This window comes from Neophocaena asiaeorientalis, unplaced genomic scaffold, assembly GCF_003031525.2.
Source record: "Neophocaena asiaeorientalis asiaeorientalis breed wild unplaced genomic scaffold, Neophocaena_asiaeorientalis_V1.1 scaffold427, whole genome shotgun sequence".
Taxonomy (NCBI): Eukaryota; Metazoa; Chordata; class Mammalia; order Artiodactyla; family Phocoenidae; genus Neophocaena; species Neophocaena asiaeorientalis.
In genome coordinates, this window is record NW_020172280.1 from 926,992 (window position 1) to 948,477 (window position 21,486).

The 21,486-nt window shown below is 34.3% G+C and overlaps 1 protein-coding gene across 4 annotated transcripts in view; it reads left to right on the top strand.

Moving 5' to 3' along the window:
* Positions 1–21,486, top strand: part of HIVEP1 (HIVEP zinc finger 1) — a 140,091-nt gene that overhangs the window by 66,976 nt on the left and 51,629 nt on the right. For 3 of the 4 annotated variants that reach the window (XM_024763817.1, XM_024763811.1, XM_024763837.1), the window contains exons 3-4: positions 3,052–3,105; positions 3,786–3,845. In XM_024763817.1, coding sequence (XP_024619585.1) covers positions 3,052–3,105; positions 3,786–3,845 — 114 coding nt within the window. The remainder of the gene's footprint in view (positions 1–3,051; positions 3,106–3,785; positions 3,846–21,486) is intronic. The other variant, XM_024763828.1, reaches the window with a different exon arrangement.

Here is a 21,486-nt window from a genome sequence, read left to right on the forward strand (position 1 = left end):
TTTTTAATAGTTGCAGAACCAAAATCTAACATACACTGTCAGTACCCTTCCTCTCGGCCTGCCACTCTTTCAGCCATGGGCCCTTCTGGATCTTAGGGACAATTATGGATCCATTCATGTGTTGCTGGGATCTTTTCCAGGTAACAACTCCAAGTGTATTTAGTAAAAACTGAATTAATTAGAATTACATCTTAATTTAAATACGGTAAGAACTCATTACAGTAAGAATATGTTACTTATTTTAGATTTACCGCTGGTGTGAATGTCAATTTTGCATATATATCTGTTTTTATTTTTAAGCAACAGAGAAACTACTGTTTATTCCTGAATGTGTAGTCTTTGTGAAATTATTACCTCAGATAACAGTGACACTGGGGAGGGCATGATGGAAGATGTCTCAGAATCTGAGATCCCATCATAAACCACACGCACCCCCCTGCCAATCAGGGCTTACAGTGAGATATGTCCTGGCTGGGAAGTGTTGCCCTTGGTTGAGAACTGCTCTTTCTATCAGTGAGTTTCAAGCTGCAGGTTTGCTCCAGCAGTGGGCTGTGAAATCAGTGTGTGTGAGCAAGGCAGCATTTTCCAGTTTTACTAGGAAAGGATAGAAATTAGAGTAAGTTGGGTAAGTTGGTTTCTGAATTATGTATATACATAATAAAGATACACATGTGTAATTGGTTGGAATGTAAAAAGATCTTTCTTACTCTGGGTCATAGTGAAAAAAATGATAAATGTTGCTTTTCAATACTAGTGAATTGCCTTGTCTGAACCAATCAAGAGCATATAATAAATGAGTACTTTCTCTGTAGTTTTGGAGAGTGTCTTTAAAACATCATATTTTATCAGGAGAATTATAAAACATAGGTTAACTATAAACAGGACTTTCTCTAAAAATTGAGGCAAAATCTTATAATGGCTATTATAAGCTCTCTCATTGAAGATTGTATTTACCTATTGAACTGGAGCTCCAGGTAAAGGCATTTAAGTAGATGCCTATACCTAACACACTAGATATCCTAAATCTACTGATTTATACACAAATGTAAATTGAGGTCAAATTGCAAGAATTTGTTATGTTAAAGTACAAAGAGAAGGTGGCCAAACCTCAATATACTAAATAGAAGTTATTCTTTAAATATTATGTCAGGTCATGAGTTTTTGCTGCCTTGAGCCCCAGTTGGTTCTATTAATAGAAAGTCGTTTTATTGTATAATGCCAAATTATGTGTGCATAAGCTCTTAAACACAGTCATTGCTACTATGAATATACATAATATATATGTATATATTATTTATGGTTCTCAAGTTTGGACAAACTGCTGGCAGAGAAATAATAGCGCTTTTCATTTTTATGTTTCTCAAAGACTGTATATTTAATATTTATTTACATTTTGAATGTCTCCAATGTACTTAGTACATTTTATTTTTTGAAAAAGTGGGCCTTGTCTTTCTGTTACTTGTATTAATCCAGATTTCACCCATACATTTGGAATTCTCCTTTTGAAGTAAAAGTACTGCTAAGTGCAGGATCTACTTTCTGCATTTAATAAGGGTTTGTGTTTTTTTTTTCAGTACTGTTTCCAATTTCACTCATCATTTCAGGAGAAATAACTAAAGTTTGTAAATGAGAAAAAATTGTATTATTTCCAAAGATAGTCTCTTCTCCCCTCAAATCTTATCCTGGATCTGGTAATTAGCAGGAAGCAAATAGGACATTGCTGTGGGGAGTGCATTTGTCAGGATGAAGATTTAGTTACGATTAACCGTTGCTTGTTTCCTTTATTGTGATGCTCCCCGCCCCCGCCCTGATATGGCAGGATGGATGGATCAACATGCAATTGAAAGAAGTTTGATCAGTAAATCGAAGGTTCTGTGGATTTCTGGCTTTTCTGGAAAGGCTGATGGGGAAAAGGCAGATAGAACCAGAGCTTGAAGGGCATATGGTGGGATCTGTGCCCTATTTAGTTGGGGAAGGATGCCATTTTGGAGGCTGCATCTTCCGTGGCCAGTAGAGGGCATTTGGGGAGCTGCTGGTGGATGCTGGGAGGCATGAATGGCTGACATACCAATATTTTGAAAGCATTTAAACTGTACGCCAAGGGACTATCTAAAATGTTGCATAATTATGGTTACTGTATTCATTTCAGTACAAAATAGTACCCTAGGAATTTTGTTGCTTTTACCATTATAATTAGCACTTAGACCACTGTATTAAATTTGGAATTGGTTGCTGTCATAAATCATCAAATATATATCTCCTTATAAAATTTAAATTAATTGTTACCAAAGTAGAACATGTGTTTATTTACAAAATCTAATTGTGCTCAAAGCTCACATGGGAGACCTACAGGCTCTGGGCCCATGTGCCTCCCTCTCCCAACCACTCCTGAGGCAGCCATCCCAGCTCTTCGTTAGTTATTGCTTCTTTCAAAACTGCGTGCATATATAGCACTTCTGTAGTCATTAGTTTTATCTGGTGTCTCTTTAATGCGGTACCCCCCCTCACACTTCATGGATAACTGTTCTGTAATCAAGGGTTGGCAAAAGTGATGGGTATTGTGTCGCTGCTCTTCAGCCCATCATTTCCTTTATTTTTCCATCCTTTCTTTTATCTCTTCCATGTTTGGCTTGGGTCTGAGACTATCTATGAACTTTGCTTAGACTTGTTTCTAAGCCAGTAGGCATTTGCTGTATCTCTCTAATAAAATCTGTGTGTCTTCCTAAAGAAAGTATTATGTTTACATACTTTTATTACTCAGCTAAACATTTTTAAACTATGGTTCAGTATTTAAAATGCACTAATTACTTGCATTGTGGAAACAATTGGAAGTAGTCCTTGTGACTAAGACATAAAATTATAAGTATAATTTTTAAAAGGACTTTATTATTACTTTAACAGTTTACACATATTTGTTTCATAAATAATTCATTCAACAAATATTTATTACTATGCGTCAGATACTGTTTATAAGTAATAATATTTGTTTTACTGTATTCTTATTTATGTATGATGAATTGACTTACAATTTTTTGTTGCTGTTTTTCTTAGACAAAATTGAAGAAGCACAAAAAGAACTCAATGGGGCAGAAGTGTCAAAAAAAGGTAAATTAACATCAACCCCAGTATAGGCTTTATTCTTGCAGAGATTCCTGTATAAATATCTTATTATTGCAGCCTCTCTAAATGAATCAGTGTAAACATATCCCAAAGTTAAATATCACCTTAAACCGATTGATACCTAAAAGTCTATGGACTTTGCTTTGTGAAATGTTTTAACTGCATAGCATATTCTGTAACTGTTTCCCACATGTTACTATTTTGCTGGTGGGAATATGAAAGATGGTTGCAGCTTTTCTGAAAGTCCTGTTTGGGAGACTGTCCCATAGCAATCAAGTTACCAGTATAATGAGTACTGATGGTACTGTGTTCCCATATGTGTGTGCATATGTGTGTTCACCTGGTGCCGTATTCTTTGTGCAATGACAAAAACCTAAGACAACTAAAATAACCCAAATGTTAGTCATTGCCGGGAATAATTGCATCAATTGTAGTACCTTCATATTTTGGGATGTTACGCAGCTTTTAAAAAATGTTAATTATTTCAGTTGACTGTGGTGATTTGTTGCAATGGTGAGAGAAGGGGCAGAGGAAGGTGATTAACTTTTATTTATCTGGATTTTGTTCTTTCACTAGTTATAATGGGTAAATTTTGTGTAAAGAATAAAAAGCTTAAAAGCAAAAATCGGTTTTCATCACAGAAAGCATACCGATTATTTTCCCAGGTAATATGAAAACATGCTTTCGATGTACAACAGCCTGTGGGAGGGGAGGAAGAAAGGAAGGTGGGTAGAGTTCCAACACTCTCTGTTAATGCGTAGAATTGAATAGAAGGATCTGTGGTTCTCTTTATGGCATTTAGATTTCATGATTTTTTATTGCTTTATCCTTGTTGTATCTTCTAATTACAGTGGGATATTTTGGCAGAGTAATTTAGCTACATAGGATTCCAATGGAAAGTCATTTTTTTAAATCTAGTTAGCTTCCTAACTAGGTATCATTAGTGGAAATAATTTCCGGTTGTCCAGCTTCTCTATCCCTTGGACCAGCCTGTGAAGTCTCCAGGGTTGTTTGGGGTTTGTCTGAGTAGTGACGCTGTGATGCGTGGACACCTTAAAGTGTCTTCCTTCTTTTTTCTCTCCCCTCACCCACCATGGGATCTCTGGGAGGCCCATATCAAATATGACCCTTTAATGACACTCTTGCAGAAACACAAGTCTAAGAAGAGCAGAGAAGTCACCACAGCCACACCGTTCCTTTGAAAGGTTGACTGAATATCCCTTCCCACATTGCTGAAATCATGAAGCATTTGAGACACTCAGGCTATAAGAACCTAACAATTTAAAGTTCTTTGTCATGGTCAATCTTTGCCGCATCTACTGATGGTTTAGAGCTGCTTCAGTTAGGAAAATAAATCTGTTCTTGTCTTCCTTTTCCCTCTTTCCTACCCCTGTGGCAAAGAGCTTTCAAAACCATGAACTAAACGTCTGATAGGAAGGAGGAAATGAAACAGAGGTTCTAGAAAAAGAAATTGGATAATGAAGTTGAAAATAGTCCAGTGGGCTGCATTTGGCAGGCTACACTTATTTAAGACCTAGGATGAATACCAAGTGAGCATTGTTCTGTGCGATTCACTGCCTAGAATTTCTACTCAGCTTTCAGTTTTACATACGCATTCTGGGCAAATTAAAAATAAAATCGTTTTCCTCCAAAATATAATTGAGGAGTAACATCAGTTTGTCTTAACAACATGAGATAAAATTTCTGAGTAATAAACGTCTTGAGATTTCTCAGGTCTTCGCTTGCTAAGCTGTCTGTTTGGTGAAAGGAAATTCATTTATTCTTTTGAAGAATATACTTTAAAAATTTATTTATTTTTATTGATTAAGATAAGTCATATAGAATAGACCACTTTTTCACTATTTTTTCCAACATGCTTTTGGTTATTTCCCCTGACATTTTAACTTTTCCTACATCTGCCTTTTTTTCTACATTGCTCATGTTTCTAAGGCTTCATCTCCATTGAAGATGCTGTGGTCCTTAACCTATTCAAGGTTCTTCCCCCCACCCCCTTCTTTTTTTTAACCATTAAGACAAGTAACTAATTTATCTTCAGAAGCATTTAGCATACCGGTAGGCTCTTAAGGAAAACATACCTTGCTTATTGGTAGATTAAAAAAGATATCTTTCCTGTTTTCTAACATTTTAAGGAAGGATTCATCTGTTTAGTATAATACGGTGGCAAAGAAACTGACTTGGCTCATTATACACCAATAGGATAAAGAAGTGCACTCAATTATGGTAATATATTTTTTTTATTCTTTCTCTCTGCTTATGAATGAAAGTCAGATGACTAGAATGTGATTTATTTTGATTTTAACCAATTGGGGGATAAATATAGCATGTAACATTCATACAGTTCTCTATAATGTCCTTATTTTCTTCCTTACAGCACTATTTACTTGGTCTCAACATCCACTGTGCTTGACACTATTTCTAAAATTATTGCACGAGATTTAAATAAAATAAATAGTGAATGTCACAGATGTAGTGATGAATATGTATGAAATAAACTGGGAAGAAATAAATAGATCAGTTAGGAAAGCTTTTATATGCTGTCTCATGAATAAACTTTAATTTTAATACTTTGTTTTAAATTTTTATCACACAATCTTTGACACATAAAATAATATATAAACAATATATATTATTACATATGTAATATGTAATATCATATATTATCACATATATCATATATTATTACATATATAATGTGTAATACTATATATTATCACGTACATTTAATACATAATACTTAGTATATGTAATATGCATTATTATAAATCATAAGAATAACATGGTAATCTTTGATTCCAATACCCAATTTAAGAACTGGCACATTGCTAACATGTACTGTTGTATCAGCCTACATGCTAGTCTCCATTTCATCCCACTATCTGCTTGGTAGAGATATTTAAGTGTTCTTAAGTTTGCATCATCATTTTAGTGCTTCTTAAAGATAATTGTGTTCAAACAATATCCTTTTTGGTTTTGTCTGAGTTTGAGCTTTAAAAATGAAATTATATTATTTGCAGTTGGAAAAATTTCATTATTTTTTATGGCTTAGTGGTATTCCATTCTGTGTATATGTATTCCACATCTTCTTTATCCATTCATCGGTTGATGGACACTTAGGTTGCTTCCATACCTTGGTAATTGTAAATAATGATGCTATGAACATTGGGGTACATGTATCTTTTCAAATTAGTGTTTTTGGTTTTTTGGATATATACCCAGGAGTGGAATTGCTGGGTCATATGGTAGTTCTATTTTCAGCTTTTTGAGAAACCTCTGTATTGTTTTCCACAGTGGCTGCACCATTTTACATTCCCACAACAGTGTACAAGGGTTCCCTTTTTTCCACATCTTCACCAATATTTGTTATTTGTGTTCTTTTTGATGATAGCCATTCTGATGGGTGTGAAGTGATACCTCATTGTGTTTTTGATTTGCATTTCCCTGATGATTAGTGATGTTTTCACATGCCTGTTGGCCATCTGCATTTCCTCTTTGGGAAAATGTCTATTCAGTTCTTCTGCCCCATTTTTTAATCAGGTTTTTTTTTTTTTTTTTTTTTTTTATGTTGAGTTGTATGAGCTGTTTATGTATGCTGGATATTAATCCCTTATAGGTCACATCATTTGCAAATATTTTCTCCCATTCAGTTGGTTGTCTTTTCATTTTGTTGATGGTTTCCTTTGCTATGCAAAAGCTGTTAAGTTTAATTAGGTCCCATTTGCTTATTTTTACTTTTATTTCCTTTACTTTAGGAGATGGATCCAAAAAAAAATACCGCTGTGATTTATGAAAAAAAGTGTTTCGCCTGTGTTTTCCTCTAGGAGTTTTGTAGTATCCAGTCTTACATTTAGGTCTTTAATCCATTCCGAGTTTATTTTTGTATATGGTATTAGAGAATGTTCTAATCTCATTCTTTTACATGTAGCTGTCCAGTTTTCTCAGCACCACTTATTGAAGAGACTGTCTTTTCTCCAGTGTATATTCTTGACTCTTTGGTCATAGATTAATTGACCAAGTCAGTGTATTTAATAATATGAGATTATTCAAGTTTTCTTTTTTCTCTTCAATCAGATATTTTTCTTATAATTTATCCATTTTATTAACTATTCACATTTATTGGCAAAACGTCATTCATGGTATTCTCTTACTCTCTCTCATTGCTGCTGGATCTGTAGTTGTGTGTCCATTTTCTCACTGTTAATATTGTTCATTTGTGCCTTTTCTCTCTGTCTTGATTAGTCTTGCCAGAGGTTTGTCTGTTTCACTCCCCTTTTATTGTACCAACTTCTGAGTTTCTTGATATTCTCTTGTATCATACTTTCCCGTTTCATTACATTTTTCTCTTTATTATCTTTTCCTCTTTTTTGAGCTTATTCTGTTATGAAATTTCTTAAGTTGGAAACTGGGCTTATTCATTTTTAAGTCTATTCTTTCCTGTTAGAATCATTTAAAGCTATTGATTTCCTTGTAGACCTTGCTTTAGCTGTATTAAATATGACTTCATGTTTGCTGCTCTCATTAATTTCTGTGCTGGTTTCTTCTTTCACTCTCTTGATAGAATTTTTTTCCCTTGGGGATGGTTGGGGATTTTATTTTTTTTTTTTGTTAGTGATTTCTGACTTAATTGCATTGTTATGTTAATTGATTTTTAAAACCAGTTTGTATTTCTAAAATAATTTACTCTCTGTTTCTGAATACAGTATAGTCAAAAGTTTCAGGGAATGTTCTATAAAAATGCTCCTAAGAATTTATGTTAGAAATTTAGAATTCAGCATTTTACAGGTAAATTCACCATTTTACAAAGATGGAAAAGCTGAAGTTGAAAACTGTTAAATAACCTTATCCCAGGGACTGCAACCAGAAAGTGGCATGAGGACTTTTCAAGTCTGTGTTATTCTAATATTATTCTGTATCATAACTGGATGAGAGCTGTATTCTAGTGATAGTTGAATCTGTAGTACAGTTAATCCTGTTCTAAATTAAGCCTTTGAATAAAGAGGTCACCTTTTAAAAGAATATTGTAATGATTCAGGAAAAAATAGGAGTCAAACAATGGGTATAGGAAAAGGTGGAGATTTTAGGTCAGCTTGCATTGGGATTTTTTCATATTATTCTGTCTCAAACAGCAAAATCCTGAAATCACCACCATAATACCTATAGTTTCCTTTTAGCAGCCATCACTCTGAAATTATATACTTTAGCCACCAGAAAATTTTTATTTAAAAAATAATTTCAGTTAATCATCTATTTTACCATGTATATGAGAGTAATGGGTCCTAAGGATATAAGCAGTTTATGGCTTAAGAAACACATTAAGGAATCTGTCCTGCTGAAATAACTCTGTGATATTCAGACTTGCTCTAAGGAGTCACTTGATAAGTAGGATTTTTGTTAACATAGGCATAATGAATGGCCTGGAATTACCCTCTTGTTATCTGGGGAAGCTTGAGGGAAGTTAGGTTCCTATGTAAAACTAGATTGAGTAATTCAGAAGTGAGCGTGACAGACTAATGAGCAAAAAACTAGATTGTGAACTCTAATTAGTGGGTAAATATGAAAGCCAGAGTTTGCTCACCTACTTTTCTAAATTTTTTTAAGCTCCTTATAATATGAATAAGTTTGCGAGGAGTGAAAAATACTCCCTTTTTTTTTCTTTTTTAAATAGCACATGTGATATTAAAAAAAAAGAAATGAAGTTTCATTTGGAATAGTATTTTATGTTAATAAGGTTATGCTTTAATGCCAGTGACATTCTCTTCCTTAAGAATTCTGCTAAGAATACTTAAGAAAATACAAGAGCATGTTCCTATAATTAGGGATGATGAAGTCCTTCCTAAGTGAGACTAAACTTTAGGTGGCATACTGGAAAAGTTGGACTGATTTTTATTAAATTAAAGTGAATAATGTTAAGATAAGATTAAATATAAGATAAGATTAAAATGTTTTAAAACAGCCTGGGAGAAAGTATGTGCAATAAAACAAAACTTGGTTGGGTTACTTAAAATGTTATAAACTTGGAAAGGCATTAGCAATTTATAAAATGGAAGCTACACGGATACTGTCAATGGAAGGGCTAGTGTAATGTGTTAGTGAGATGTCTGAACTATTGAATTTTTTAAAGGAACACAGTTTAATTATTTCAGTATTATAATAATGCTAGCTAGTTTATAAATTAATTACCAGGAAATAGTGTAATTAAATGAGCATTAATGGCTGTTTATTTTTTATTTTTATAACCTAACCAAAAGTATGGTTAATCCTCAATATTTCTTATCTTCAATTGTGAGATGAATTCTGGTTAGTGGGAAAGACAGAGAGAGAGAGAGAGAGAGAGAGAGAGAAAGGGAGAGAGAGAGTAAGGGAGACAGAGAGAGAAAGTGTGTGTGTGTGTGTGTGTGTGTATGTGTGTGTGGTTGTTTCCTTTCGGGTTTGTATACTCTTACCCATTCTTTTATTTTTTTTTAAAATACAACAGGTTCTTATTATCTATTTTATACATATTAGTGTATACATGTCCATCCCAATCTCCCAATTCAACCCACCACTCCTCCCCCCTGCCACTTTCCCCCATTGGCATCTATACGTTTGTTCTCTACATCTGTGTCTCTATTTCTGCCTTGCAAACCAGTTCATCTGTACCATTTTTGTAGATTCCACATATATGCTTTAATATACGATATTTGTTTTTCTCTTTCTGACTTACTTCACTCTGTATGACAGTCTGTAGGTCCATCCACGTCTCTACAAATGATCCAATTTTCTTCCTTTTTATGGCTGACTAATATTCCATTGTATATATGTGCCACATCTTCTTTATCCATTCGTCTGTCGATGGGCATTTAGGTTGCTTCCATGACCTGGCTATTGTAAATAGTGCTGCAATGAACACTGGGGATGCAGCTGTCTTTTTGAATTATGGTTTTCTCTAGGTATATGCCCAGTAGTGGGATTGCTGGATCGTATGGTAGTTCTATTTTTAGTTTTTTAAGGAAGCTCCATACTGTTCTCCATAGTGGCTGTATCAATTTACATTCCCACCAACAGTGCAAGAGGGTTCCCTTTTCTCCACACCCTCTCCAGCAGTGGTTGTTTGTAGATTTTTTGATGATGGCCATTCTGACCCATGGAAGGTGATACCTCACTGTAGTTTTGATTGCATTTTTTTAATAATTAGCGATGTTGACCAGCTTTTCATGTGCCTCACGGACATCTGTATGCCTTCTTTGGGAAAATGTCTGTTTAGGTCTTCTGCCCATTTTTGGATTGGGTTGTTTGTTTTTTTAATATTGAGCTGCATGAGTTGTTTATACAGTTTGGAGATTAATCCTTTGATTGATCCATTTGTTCGTTTGCAAATATTTTTTCCCATTCTGAGGGTTGTCTTTTTGTCTTGTTTGTACTTTCCTTTGCTGTGCTAAAGCTTTTAAGTTTCATTAGGTCCCATTTGTTTATTTTTGTTTTTATTTCCATTACTCTAGGAGGTGGGTCAAAAAAGGTCTTGCTGTGATTTATGTCAAAGAGTGTTCTTCCTATGTTTTCCTCTAAGAGTTCTATAGTGTCCGGTCATACATTTAGGTTTTTAACCCATTTTGAGTTTATTTTTGTGCATGGTGTTAGGGAGTGTTCTAATTTCATTCTTTTATATGCAGCTGTCCAGTTTTCTCAGCACCACTTATTGAAGAGACTGACTTTCCTCCATTGTATATCCTTGCCTCTTTTGTCATAGATTAGTTGACCATAGGTGCGTGGGTTTATCTCTGGGCTTTCTATCCTGTACCATTGATCGATATTTCTGTTTTTGTGCCAGGACCATACTGTCTTGATTACTGTGGCTTTGTAGTATAGTCTGAAGTTAAGGAGTCAGATTCCTCCACCTCCTTTTTTTCCCCTCAAGACTGCTTTAGCTATTTGGGATCTTTTGTGTCTCCATACAGATTTTAAGACTTTTTGTTCTAGTTCTGTAAAAAATGCCATTGGTAATTTGATAGGGATTGCATTGAATCTGTTGGTTGCTTTCAGTAGTATAGTCATTTTCACAATATTGATTCTTCCAATCCAAGAACATGGATATATATCTCTCCATCTGTTTGTGTCATCTCTGATTTCTTTCATCAGTGTCTTATAGTTTTCTGAGTACAGGTCTTTTACCTCCTTAGGTAGGTTTATTCCTAGGTATTTTATTCTTTTTGTTGCAATGGTGAATGGGATTGTTTCCTTAATTTCTCTTTCTGATCTTTCATTGTCAGTGTATAGGAATGCAAAAGATTTCTGTGTATTAATTTTGTATTCTGCAACTTTACTAAATTCATTGGTTAGCTATAGTAGTTTTCTGGTGGCAGCTTTAGGATTCTCTATGTATAGTATCATGTCATCTGCAAACAGTGACAGTGTTACTTCTTCTTTTCCAATTTGTATTCCTTTTATTTCTTTTTCTTCTCTGATTGCCGTGGCTAAAACTTCCAAAACTATGTTGAATAATAGTGGTGAGAGTGGACATCCTTGTCTTGTTCCTGATCTTAGAGGAAATGCTTTCATTTTTTCACCATTAAGCATGGTATTTCCTGTGGGTTTGTCGTATAGGGCCTTTATTATGTTGAGGCAGGTTCCCTCTGTGCTCATTTTCTGGAGAGCTTTTATCATAAATGGGTGTTGAACTTTGTCAAAAGCTTTTTCTGCATCTGTTGAGATGATCATATGGTTTTTACCCTTCAATTTGTTAATATGGTGTATCACATTGATTGATTTGCATATATTTAAGAATCCTTGCATCCCTGAGATAAATCCCACTTGATCATTGTGTATGATCCTTTTGCTGTGTTGTTGGATTCTGTTTGCTAGTATTTTGTTGAGGATTTTTACATCTATATTCATCAGTTATATTGGTGTGTTATTTTCCTTTTTTGTAGTATCTTTGTGTTGTTTTGGTATCAGGGTGATGGTGGCCTTGTAGAATGAGTTTGGGAGTGTTGTTTCCTCTGCAGTTTTTTGGCAGAGTTTGGGAAGGATGGGTGTTAGCTCTTTCCTAAATGTTTGGTAGAATTGACCTGTGAAGCCATCTGGTCCTGGGCTTTTTATTGTTGGGAGATTTTTAATCACAGTTTCAATTTCATTACTTGTGATTGGCCCATTCATATTTTCTATTTCTTCCTGGTTTAGTCTTGGAAGAGTATACCTTTCTAAGAAAGTGTCCATTTCATCCAGGTTGTCCATTTTATTGGCATAGAGTTGCTTCTAGTAGTCTCTTATGATGCTTTGTATTTCTGCAGTGTCTGTTGTCAATTCTTTTTCATTTCTGATTTTATTGATTTCAGTCCTCTCCCTGTTCTTCTTGATGAGTCTGGCTAAAGGTTTATCAATTTTGTTTATCTTCTCAAAGAACCAGCTTTTAGTTTTGTTGATCTTTGCTATTGTTTTCTTTGTTTCTATTTCATTTATTTCTGCTCTGATCTTTATGATTTCTTTCCTTCTACTAACTTTGGGTTTTCTTTGTTCTTCTTTCTCTAGTTCCTTAAGGTGTAAGGTTAGATTGTTTATTTGAGATTTTTCTTGTTTCTTGAGGTAGGATTTTATTGCTAAAAACTTCCCTCTTAGAACTGCTTTTGCTGCATCCCATAGGTTTTGGATCATCGTGTTTTCATTGTCATTTTTCTCTAGGTATTTTTTGATATCCTCTTTGGTTTCTTCAGTGATCTCTTGGTTACTTAGTAACGTATTGTTTAGCCTCCATGTGTTTGTGTTTTTTACATTTTTTTCCCTGCAATTTATTTCTAATCTCATAGCGTTGTGGTCGGAAAAGATGCTTGATATGATTTCAATTTTCTTAAATGTACTGAGGCTTGATTTGTGACCCAAGATGTAATGTATCTTGGAGAATGTTCCATGTACACTTGAGAAGAAAGTGTAATCTGCCATTTTCGGATGGAATGTCCTAAAAATATCAATTAAATCTATCTGGTCTATTGTGTCATTTAAAGCTTGTGCTTCCTTATTGATTTTCTGTCTGGATGATTGGTGTAAGTGAGGTGTTAAAGTCCCCCACCCTTACTGTGTTACTGTTGATTTCCTCTTTTATAGCTGTTAGCAGTTGCCTTATGTATTGAGGTACTCCTATGTTGGATACAGTCTATGCGTATAGATATATAATTGTTATATCTTCTTCTTGGATTGATCCCTTGATCATTATGTAGTGTCCTTCCTTGTCTCTTGTAACATTCTTTATTTTAAAGTCTATTTTATCTGATATGAATATTGCTACTCCAGCTTTCTTTAGATTTCCATTTGCATGGAGTATCTTTTTCCATCCCCTCACTTTCAGTCTGTATGTGTCCTTAAGTCTGAAGTGGGTCTCTTGTAGACAGCATATATATGGGTCTTGTTTCTGTATCCATTCAGCGAGCCTGTGCCTTTTGGTTGGAGCAATTAATCCATTCACATTCAAGGTAATTATCAATATATATGTTCCTGTTACCATTTTCTAAATTGTTTTGGGTGGTTTTTTTTTTTTGGTCCCTTTCTTCTCTTGTGTTTCCCACTTAGAGAAGCTCCTTTAGCATTTGTTGTATAGCTGGTTTGGTGGTGCTGAATTCTCTTAGCTTTTGCTTGTCTGTAAAGCTTTTGATTTCTCCATCGAATCTGAATGAGATCCTTTGCGGGTGGAGTAATCTTGGTTGTAGGTTCTTCCCTTTCATCACTTTAAATATATCGTGCCACTCCCTTCTGGCTTGTAGAGTTTCTGCTGAGAAATCAGCTGTTAACCTTATGGGAGTTCCCTTGTATGTTATTTGTCATTTTTCCCTTGTTGCTTTTAATATTTTTTCTTTGTCTTTAATTTTTGTCAGTTTGATTACTGTGTGTCTCAGAGTGTTTCTCCTTGGGTGTATCCTGCCTGGGACTCTGCGCTTCCTGGACTTGGGTGGCTATTTCCTTTCCCATGTTAGGGAAGTTTTTGACTATAATCTCTTCGAATATTTTCTCAGGTCCTCTCTCTCTGTCTTCTCCTTCTAGGACTCCTATAATGCAAATGTTGTTGCGTTTAATGTTGTCCCATAGGTCTCTTAGGCTGTCTTCATATCTTTTTATTCTTTTTTCTTTATTCTGTTTTGCCACAGTGAATTTCACCATTCTGTCTTCAAGGTCACTTATCTGTTCTTCTGTGTCAGTTATTCTGCTATTGATTCCTTCTAGTATATTTTTCATTTCAATTTTTGTATTGTTCATCTCTGTTTGTTTGTTCTTTAATTCTTCTAGGTCTTTGTTCTTTAAGTCTTCCAGGTCTTTGTTAAACATTTCTTGCATCTTCTAGCTTCTGTTGGCTGCTCTCTTCTGGATGAGGCTATCTAAGAGGCTTGTGCAAGCTTCCTGATGGGAGGGACTGGTGGTTGGTAGAGCTCAATGGCTGTTTATTTTAAATAAATATATTTATAAATTCTACTTTTTAATATTAAATGATCAAAAAATCATCATGTTTTCCTTGTAAAGTTGTTATTAGTTCATTCTTTTATTCAGTAATTTTTTATTATGCATCATCCATTCTTTTTAGCCCTAGGAAATAGATAGGAAAGAAAAAGTCTGTACCTTAACGGAACCTGTTTAACTCAGCTCTTGCCCAAATTATCATAAAATCTGAATTGGTAGAATCAAAATTCATGAGGTTTTCTGTAGTCTGGCAGCAGTGCCTAACTAATTTCCCTTGGGAAAACAGGAACAGATTTTCTGTTTTTTAGAAGAAAAAGTCATCTCTTTTTTCTTCTCATGCTATATTACTTGGAATTTTAAATTTAAATATTCAGGTCTCCTGAAGTGTTCGTTTTTAGTGTAATAGGCAATGCTAATGGCTCACGTAACAGGAAAATTAGTATTATTTTAATTATGTGTGGCATGTATATGAGTTAAAGGTATCATATGTCAATCCTGTCAATATTTCGAGATTTAAAAATACTAAATCCCAAGAGATCATTGCTTTGCAACTAGACTGGTGCCAGCTTTATAGAAGATGATCTGCATAATGATAAAGCACCTTTTAGTACATTTATGTAAAATAAATGTCCTTAAGTATTCTGTTCACGGTTTTTAAATGCAAAAAGTAAAACTTTGCTTCCTACAAATTATGAGAGGCAAAAACCCTCAGTATATTTCCTAAGAATGTTACTGGTTACACTCTATGGTGTAATCATTTATTAAATTAGAGGCTAAAATAGTTAGCAAAATTTAACTTTTATAGAATTCATTGAAAGGCTTGCATTCTTTTGCAGTTTTATAGCCTATTCTGTTGACTTCAAAATGCTATTGATTATAAGATGCAAAGGGGTTTCATGCACCATTTAGGAATGGGAAAAGTCACTGCCAGTTAAGTCAGGACACAGTGCCTTTATAATTGATTGGAAGGCGCCCCAGGGTTTCAGGGAGATTAAAATGTTCAAAACACATTTGTTTAAGATTCTATAAAGTGTGTGTTTATGTCCACTACTTCATTTTTTCACAAGAGAGATATGAAATAGTTCAGATTATGATGTATGGATTTGAGCTGTTTTGAGGACAGCATCTCTCAGGACTGTGGAAACCAAAGAAATGGGTCTCATTCTGTTGGTTCACTTGGGGATTCATGGAAGAATGATAAGGAAAAAAGCCCAGATTATGTTTAATTTACCACCTTCACTTTCTTAGATAATTGACCTCATGCATATGCCTCTATTATTTTTTATATGAATCATGTTGCAGGCTGACTTAAAAGGATAATGTGTGTATTGCTGTTGATTTATTTTCTCCAGCTTTGCTTCTGTATCCTATGTATGGGGCAAAAGAAAGAAAAAAAAAGAGGCGGGCTCAGATGTTTATTGCCTACATGGAGACTTGTTCTTTTTTCTCATGTTTAGTCAGATCAGAGAAAGCAGTACACATGTTGCGTGGAAGTCAGGAATATAATTCTGGGGAAGAAAGAATAGAAAATAAAAGCAATGGGAAGGCAGAATCAGTTGAAGATAGGTAAACGATTGTGTGAAATTCTAGAAAATAAATCTTAAAAAAATTGAAAGCAAACAGCTGTGGAAACAACAAAGTACCATTTCACGCAAACAGGGCATTCTTTTGCTACTGTTTCAGTATTCAGAGTGTGTTTTGTTGGGCTATGCTATATATAAGAAGAATATCAGATTTTAAGGATGATAATTTAGAATTTTGCACTAACCACCAAGCATGGGATACAATAGTAGCTATTTCATTCAAGAAAAGATTTGGAAGAAGAAAATGAGACTCTCTTGATGAGTGAGAAAAGGCAGGAAGAGGACTGAAGAAAATTTAAATGAGAGCAAATGTATATAGTAACGAGTGCATAGTTGGATGTTTAGCTAATGTGGAAAGGATTTGACAGATTGTATTGGAAGTACAGCTCTGCAAGGGAACCAAGAATGGGGATGTTGCTATGGGTGTTTATTTCTTGAAGCCCCACCACCTAGCATGAAGTTAGCCACTTAGTAACTGTTGACAAACCTCTTTAATGACTTCCTGTGTCTCTTCAGTGTGAAAACAAGACAAAGCTCCCTAACACAGCCTATGAAATCTCATCCCTTAAGCTCTTCCACTCACCGCTGCCACACAGGTGTCCTCATGAATACTGTAGTTCAGTTTGCCCAACGTCATATACTGGCACCTTCTATGGTTCCTAGTGCATACAGTAGGCATTTGGCAAATATTTATTAATAAATGAAGATGGATGGCTGGGTGGGTGGATGGAGGTATGGTAAGGATGGATTCCTTTACACAGCAGGCATGGCTTTTAAACAATATATACTCTTACTTTCTTCTGTTTTTGAAGTGTGTTTAAATCGATATATTTTATTTCTCCTGCTGTAATCTAGACTGCATATCTGAAGTAAATTGTTTGATGATTATATCAAATTATCTCCATAATTTAATCTATATAATTTAATTGTATATATCTGCAGTGATATATAAAAATCATTTCTGTATGTCTCTCTAACAAAAATAAAAGCTTCATTCTTTAGTCTTTAGTGGAGACTGTGGACATCTAGTACAAATGAATCCTTTCTTTTGATTTTTCTGAACACTAAGATTAATAAGACTACTCTTGGTGTAGTTTATAATGTTGATATAACATTTTAATTAACCTGGTGGGAAGTTGTGATGTTCTGAAGAATTGAGGAACTTTCTTAGAAAAATCACCAAGGTTTTTGGAATCTTTCTCAATGAAAACAAAGCAGAAGGATATGAATTTGTATTACTCTTTGGTCAGGGAAGTATGATTGTTATTTTGTAAACTTATTGTTTGAATCAAAGTCTGAGTCAGCTTTCTACCAGGTAATCTTTTTAAACCTGCAGAAATATATCAGAATATTTGGGTTTTATTAGTTTCAGCTATCTTGTTGGCAACATTCACATTTTTATCTTTTGTTTCTTCAACTCACTATTTTCATACAAACCATATTATAAGACATTAGAACAAGTTATAAAAATAGAAAAAAATATACTTATTTTGTAACACCTCATCTCGATTGTTGTCAATTTTCTATTACCTTCTTTGCTAACTTGGCTAGAACATAGCCAAAGAGGACCTGTTTTGAAGTACAAGGTTGTTCTTACCACTTTCTCTGAGGTGCTCCTTAAAAGTCAGGTTGAAAGTGCTTATCAAAATGGCAAATAAGAAGGTTTAAATAACAAATGCTATAAGTATGCACTTGCTCTCCTTCTCTTAGTGGTATCTTTAAAAGACAGAGTTATGTTAAGTAAAAATTATATCATAGTATTGTTGGAGTGTAATGTTTATGGATATGATATGTATAACAATAATTCCACAGAAATAGGGGGAAAGAGACAGGAGCTATATAGTTGTAATGTTTCCATGTCTCACTGGAATTAAGTTAGATAAGTTAAAATGTAAGGTAAGCCCTGAAGCATTACAAAGGAAATAACTCAAAAATATAGTGAGAAAAAATCACTGAAGAAATTAAAATGTTATATTAGAAAATATCACCTAATGTAACATAAAGCAGTAAAGCAGATATGTAGGAACAAAAGAGACACAACATGTATTAAAAACAAAAAGTAAAGTGGCAGAGATAAATACAGCTATGTCTATAATAACATTACATGTGAATGGATTAAACAGTCCAGTCGAAAGGCAGAGATTGTCAGACTGGATAAAAAAACAAGATCCAACTATATACTGTCTATGCTGAGACAAACTTTAGATTCAAAGACACAACTATCAATAGATTGAAAAAGACCAATAGATTGAAAGTAAAAGGATAGAAAAACCAGTAGATTGAAAGTAAAAGGATGGAAAAAGATATGTCATGTAAATGGTAAGCTTAAGAAAGCTGAAATAGCTATACTAATATCAGACAAAAGAGACTTTAAATTTTAAAATGTTACTAGAGATAAACAGGGGCATTTTGTAATGATAAAAGTGTCAATCCATCAGGAAGATACAACAGTTATAAACATAACAGAGCCGCAAAATATATGAGATAAAACTGACAGAAACGAAGGGAGAAATAGACAATTCAATAGGATAGTTGGAGACTTCAATTCTCTACTTTCAATAATGGATGGAACAACTAGGCAGAAGGTCAACAAGGAAATAAAAGACTTGAACAACACAATAAACCAGCAGACCTAACAGACATCCGTAGAGCATTCCATCCAACATCAGCAGAGTACACATTCTTCCCCAGTGTACATGGCACATTCTCTGGGATAGACCATAACCTAGGCCATAAAACTTTTTATCAGTAAGTTTAAGAGGAATGACATAATACAAAGTTTGTTTTCTGACCACAATGGAATGAAATTAGAAATCAATAACAAAAATTGTACTTATCTGAAAATGTCCTTGTGATGCTATGGTGGTCAGAAGAGTAAAACTTTTATGTGCAGATGATTCAAAGATTCTCAAAACAAGTAGACTGAACATTGCTATGAAATTGATAAAAGGGATTCTACATTAGATTCTCTATCTACACATGAGGAAGCTAACACAGATAAAGCCCACTGGAAATACTTTCTTTGAAACAAAAATACAGCTTGCTTTAACAATTTTTTTGAAGACTACAATTTTTCCAGAAGAACATAGAGTTGTTCTAAAGCATTTCCTTAAGTAATGTAGCAAGAAGGGGATTATTTGGTTCTACACTCCAGAGAAATATATTTGGAACTCTCTCATCTCTTTTCTTTTGAGTAAGATAGAGTCAGAACAACTTAGCTGCTGAAACTTTTAGCAGAAAAATAAACTTGTGACCCAGTTTGGTTACCTTGGGTCTTAAGGATATACTACTGAAGAGATATAATTTCTTAAGGATATACTACTGAAAGAGATATAATTTTGTTTTTCTATGTTGATTTAATATTCTTTATTTTAATGGTGTTCAGTTTATTTCAAATAATAATTCTTATTTTATATTCTAATACATGGAACATATTAGAATAATGTAAGCTCTTTTACAAACTAAGACATCAAACAAAATATATGTTTATGATTTTTTATTAGAAGAGTATTAAAATTTAGTTTCACTGAAGCTAAAATACAAGTGTTAATCAGTATTATTCAGTATTCAGTTTGGTATTACAGAAAATGAATGCTAAAATACTGGTTTATGTATTTTGTTCTAGTATCACAATTCAACTGATGATGATGATATAATAATAATAATGGTAATAATAATATCATCAACAGTAGCAATATTAATGAGCTAAAAGTGAAGTTCTGGACACCACACCATGCTTTCTACATGTGTTATCTCAGAAAAGCCTCACAACCCTATGAGGTGCCATTGTGTGCGTTTTACAAAGAGACACAGTAACAGAGCTTCCCTAAGGTCACATAGCTAGTAAGTGCTCAAGCCAGGACTTAAAACCAGGCTTTCTTCTATCCAAAGTCCACCGGGGACATATTTGCGTAATGATGGTTTGGTGAAAGAACAAGCAGCAGTGATCGCTGGGTACAAGAGAAGGATGGATCAAGGATAATTCCTGGCTTTGGAATGGCTGTGCCATGCACTGAGATTGGCCTGTAATGTTAAATCTGTTTTGATGTGTCAGGACTTAATTGATTGTGTTGGGTGGTTTTCCTTATGTTTAATATGAAAGTTTACTGTAAGTTACTTGAAAGTTGAATGTTTGCAAAGGAAGAAGAGCATGTATATGTCTTCAGTAGGTGTATTGTTATTTTCTTCCTTAATTAGAGGCTTGTTCAAGCTGATGCCTTCTTGGGTCGATTGCATTTATAACTTCTTATATTCTATATGTTATACAAGTATCCAAATATTTTAAGATGGGGTATAACCTACTCTTATAATTTTAAATAGTTTTTTTCTGTTATGTCCTACCCTTTTTCATTTATTTTTTAAAAATGTATTTAGTTTATTTTATTATTATTATTTTTTTATGGCCGCACTGCGCAGCATACGGGATCTTAGTTCCCTGACCAGGGATCAAACCCACACCCCCTGCAGTGGAAGCACAGAGTCTTAACCACTGGACCACCAGGGAAGTCCCCCTTTTTCCTTTCTGAGAACATTTATTATTGATTAGATTGATTTTTTAAATAAATATATTTATTTTATTTTATTTATTTTTGGCCACGTTGGGTCTTCATTTCTGCGCACGGGCTTTCTCTAGTTGTGGTGAGCAGGGGCTACTCTTCATTGCGGTGCACAGGCTCCTCATTGCGGTGGCTTCTCTTGTTGTGGAGCACGGCCTCTAGGTGTGCAGGCTTCAGTAGTTGTGGCACGTGGGCTCAGTAGTTGTGGATCGCAGGCTCTAGAGCGCAGGCTCAGTAGTTGTGGCGCACGGGCTTAGTTGCTCTGCGGCATGTGGGGTCTTCCTGGACCAGAGCTCCAATCCATGTCCCCATACATTGGCAGGGGATTCTTAACCACTGCACCACCAGGGAAGCCCTGATTTTTTATTTAATTAAAAATTTCAAACATAGTTGTTACTTATTCTATTTAAAAATTTTTCAATTTGATTTATCTCTGATTTTATTTTTGTTTTTATTTTTTATTCCTACAGTCAAAATTCTTTCTCTGAAATTATATTGACTGCTTAAGAAATTTTCTTTTATATATAAAAAAGTTCTGCAGATTTATTTGCCTTTGAATGGTTACTAACACAAATATTTGAGTACCTATTTTGTCTCTATCTGCTAGGTTTTGGTCTATATTTTAAATTATTGTTAAATAAGCAGTTATTTGTTGGGTTCTTAATTTGCTAACTACCTGCTTTGGGTTTGAGTATTTCATTACACATTTATTTGTATGTGAATAATACCCGTGCATGATGCATTTAAAAATACAGAACGCCAGGTGACAGAGATGTGCCATCTCTCTACTCCAA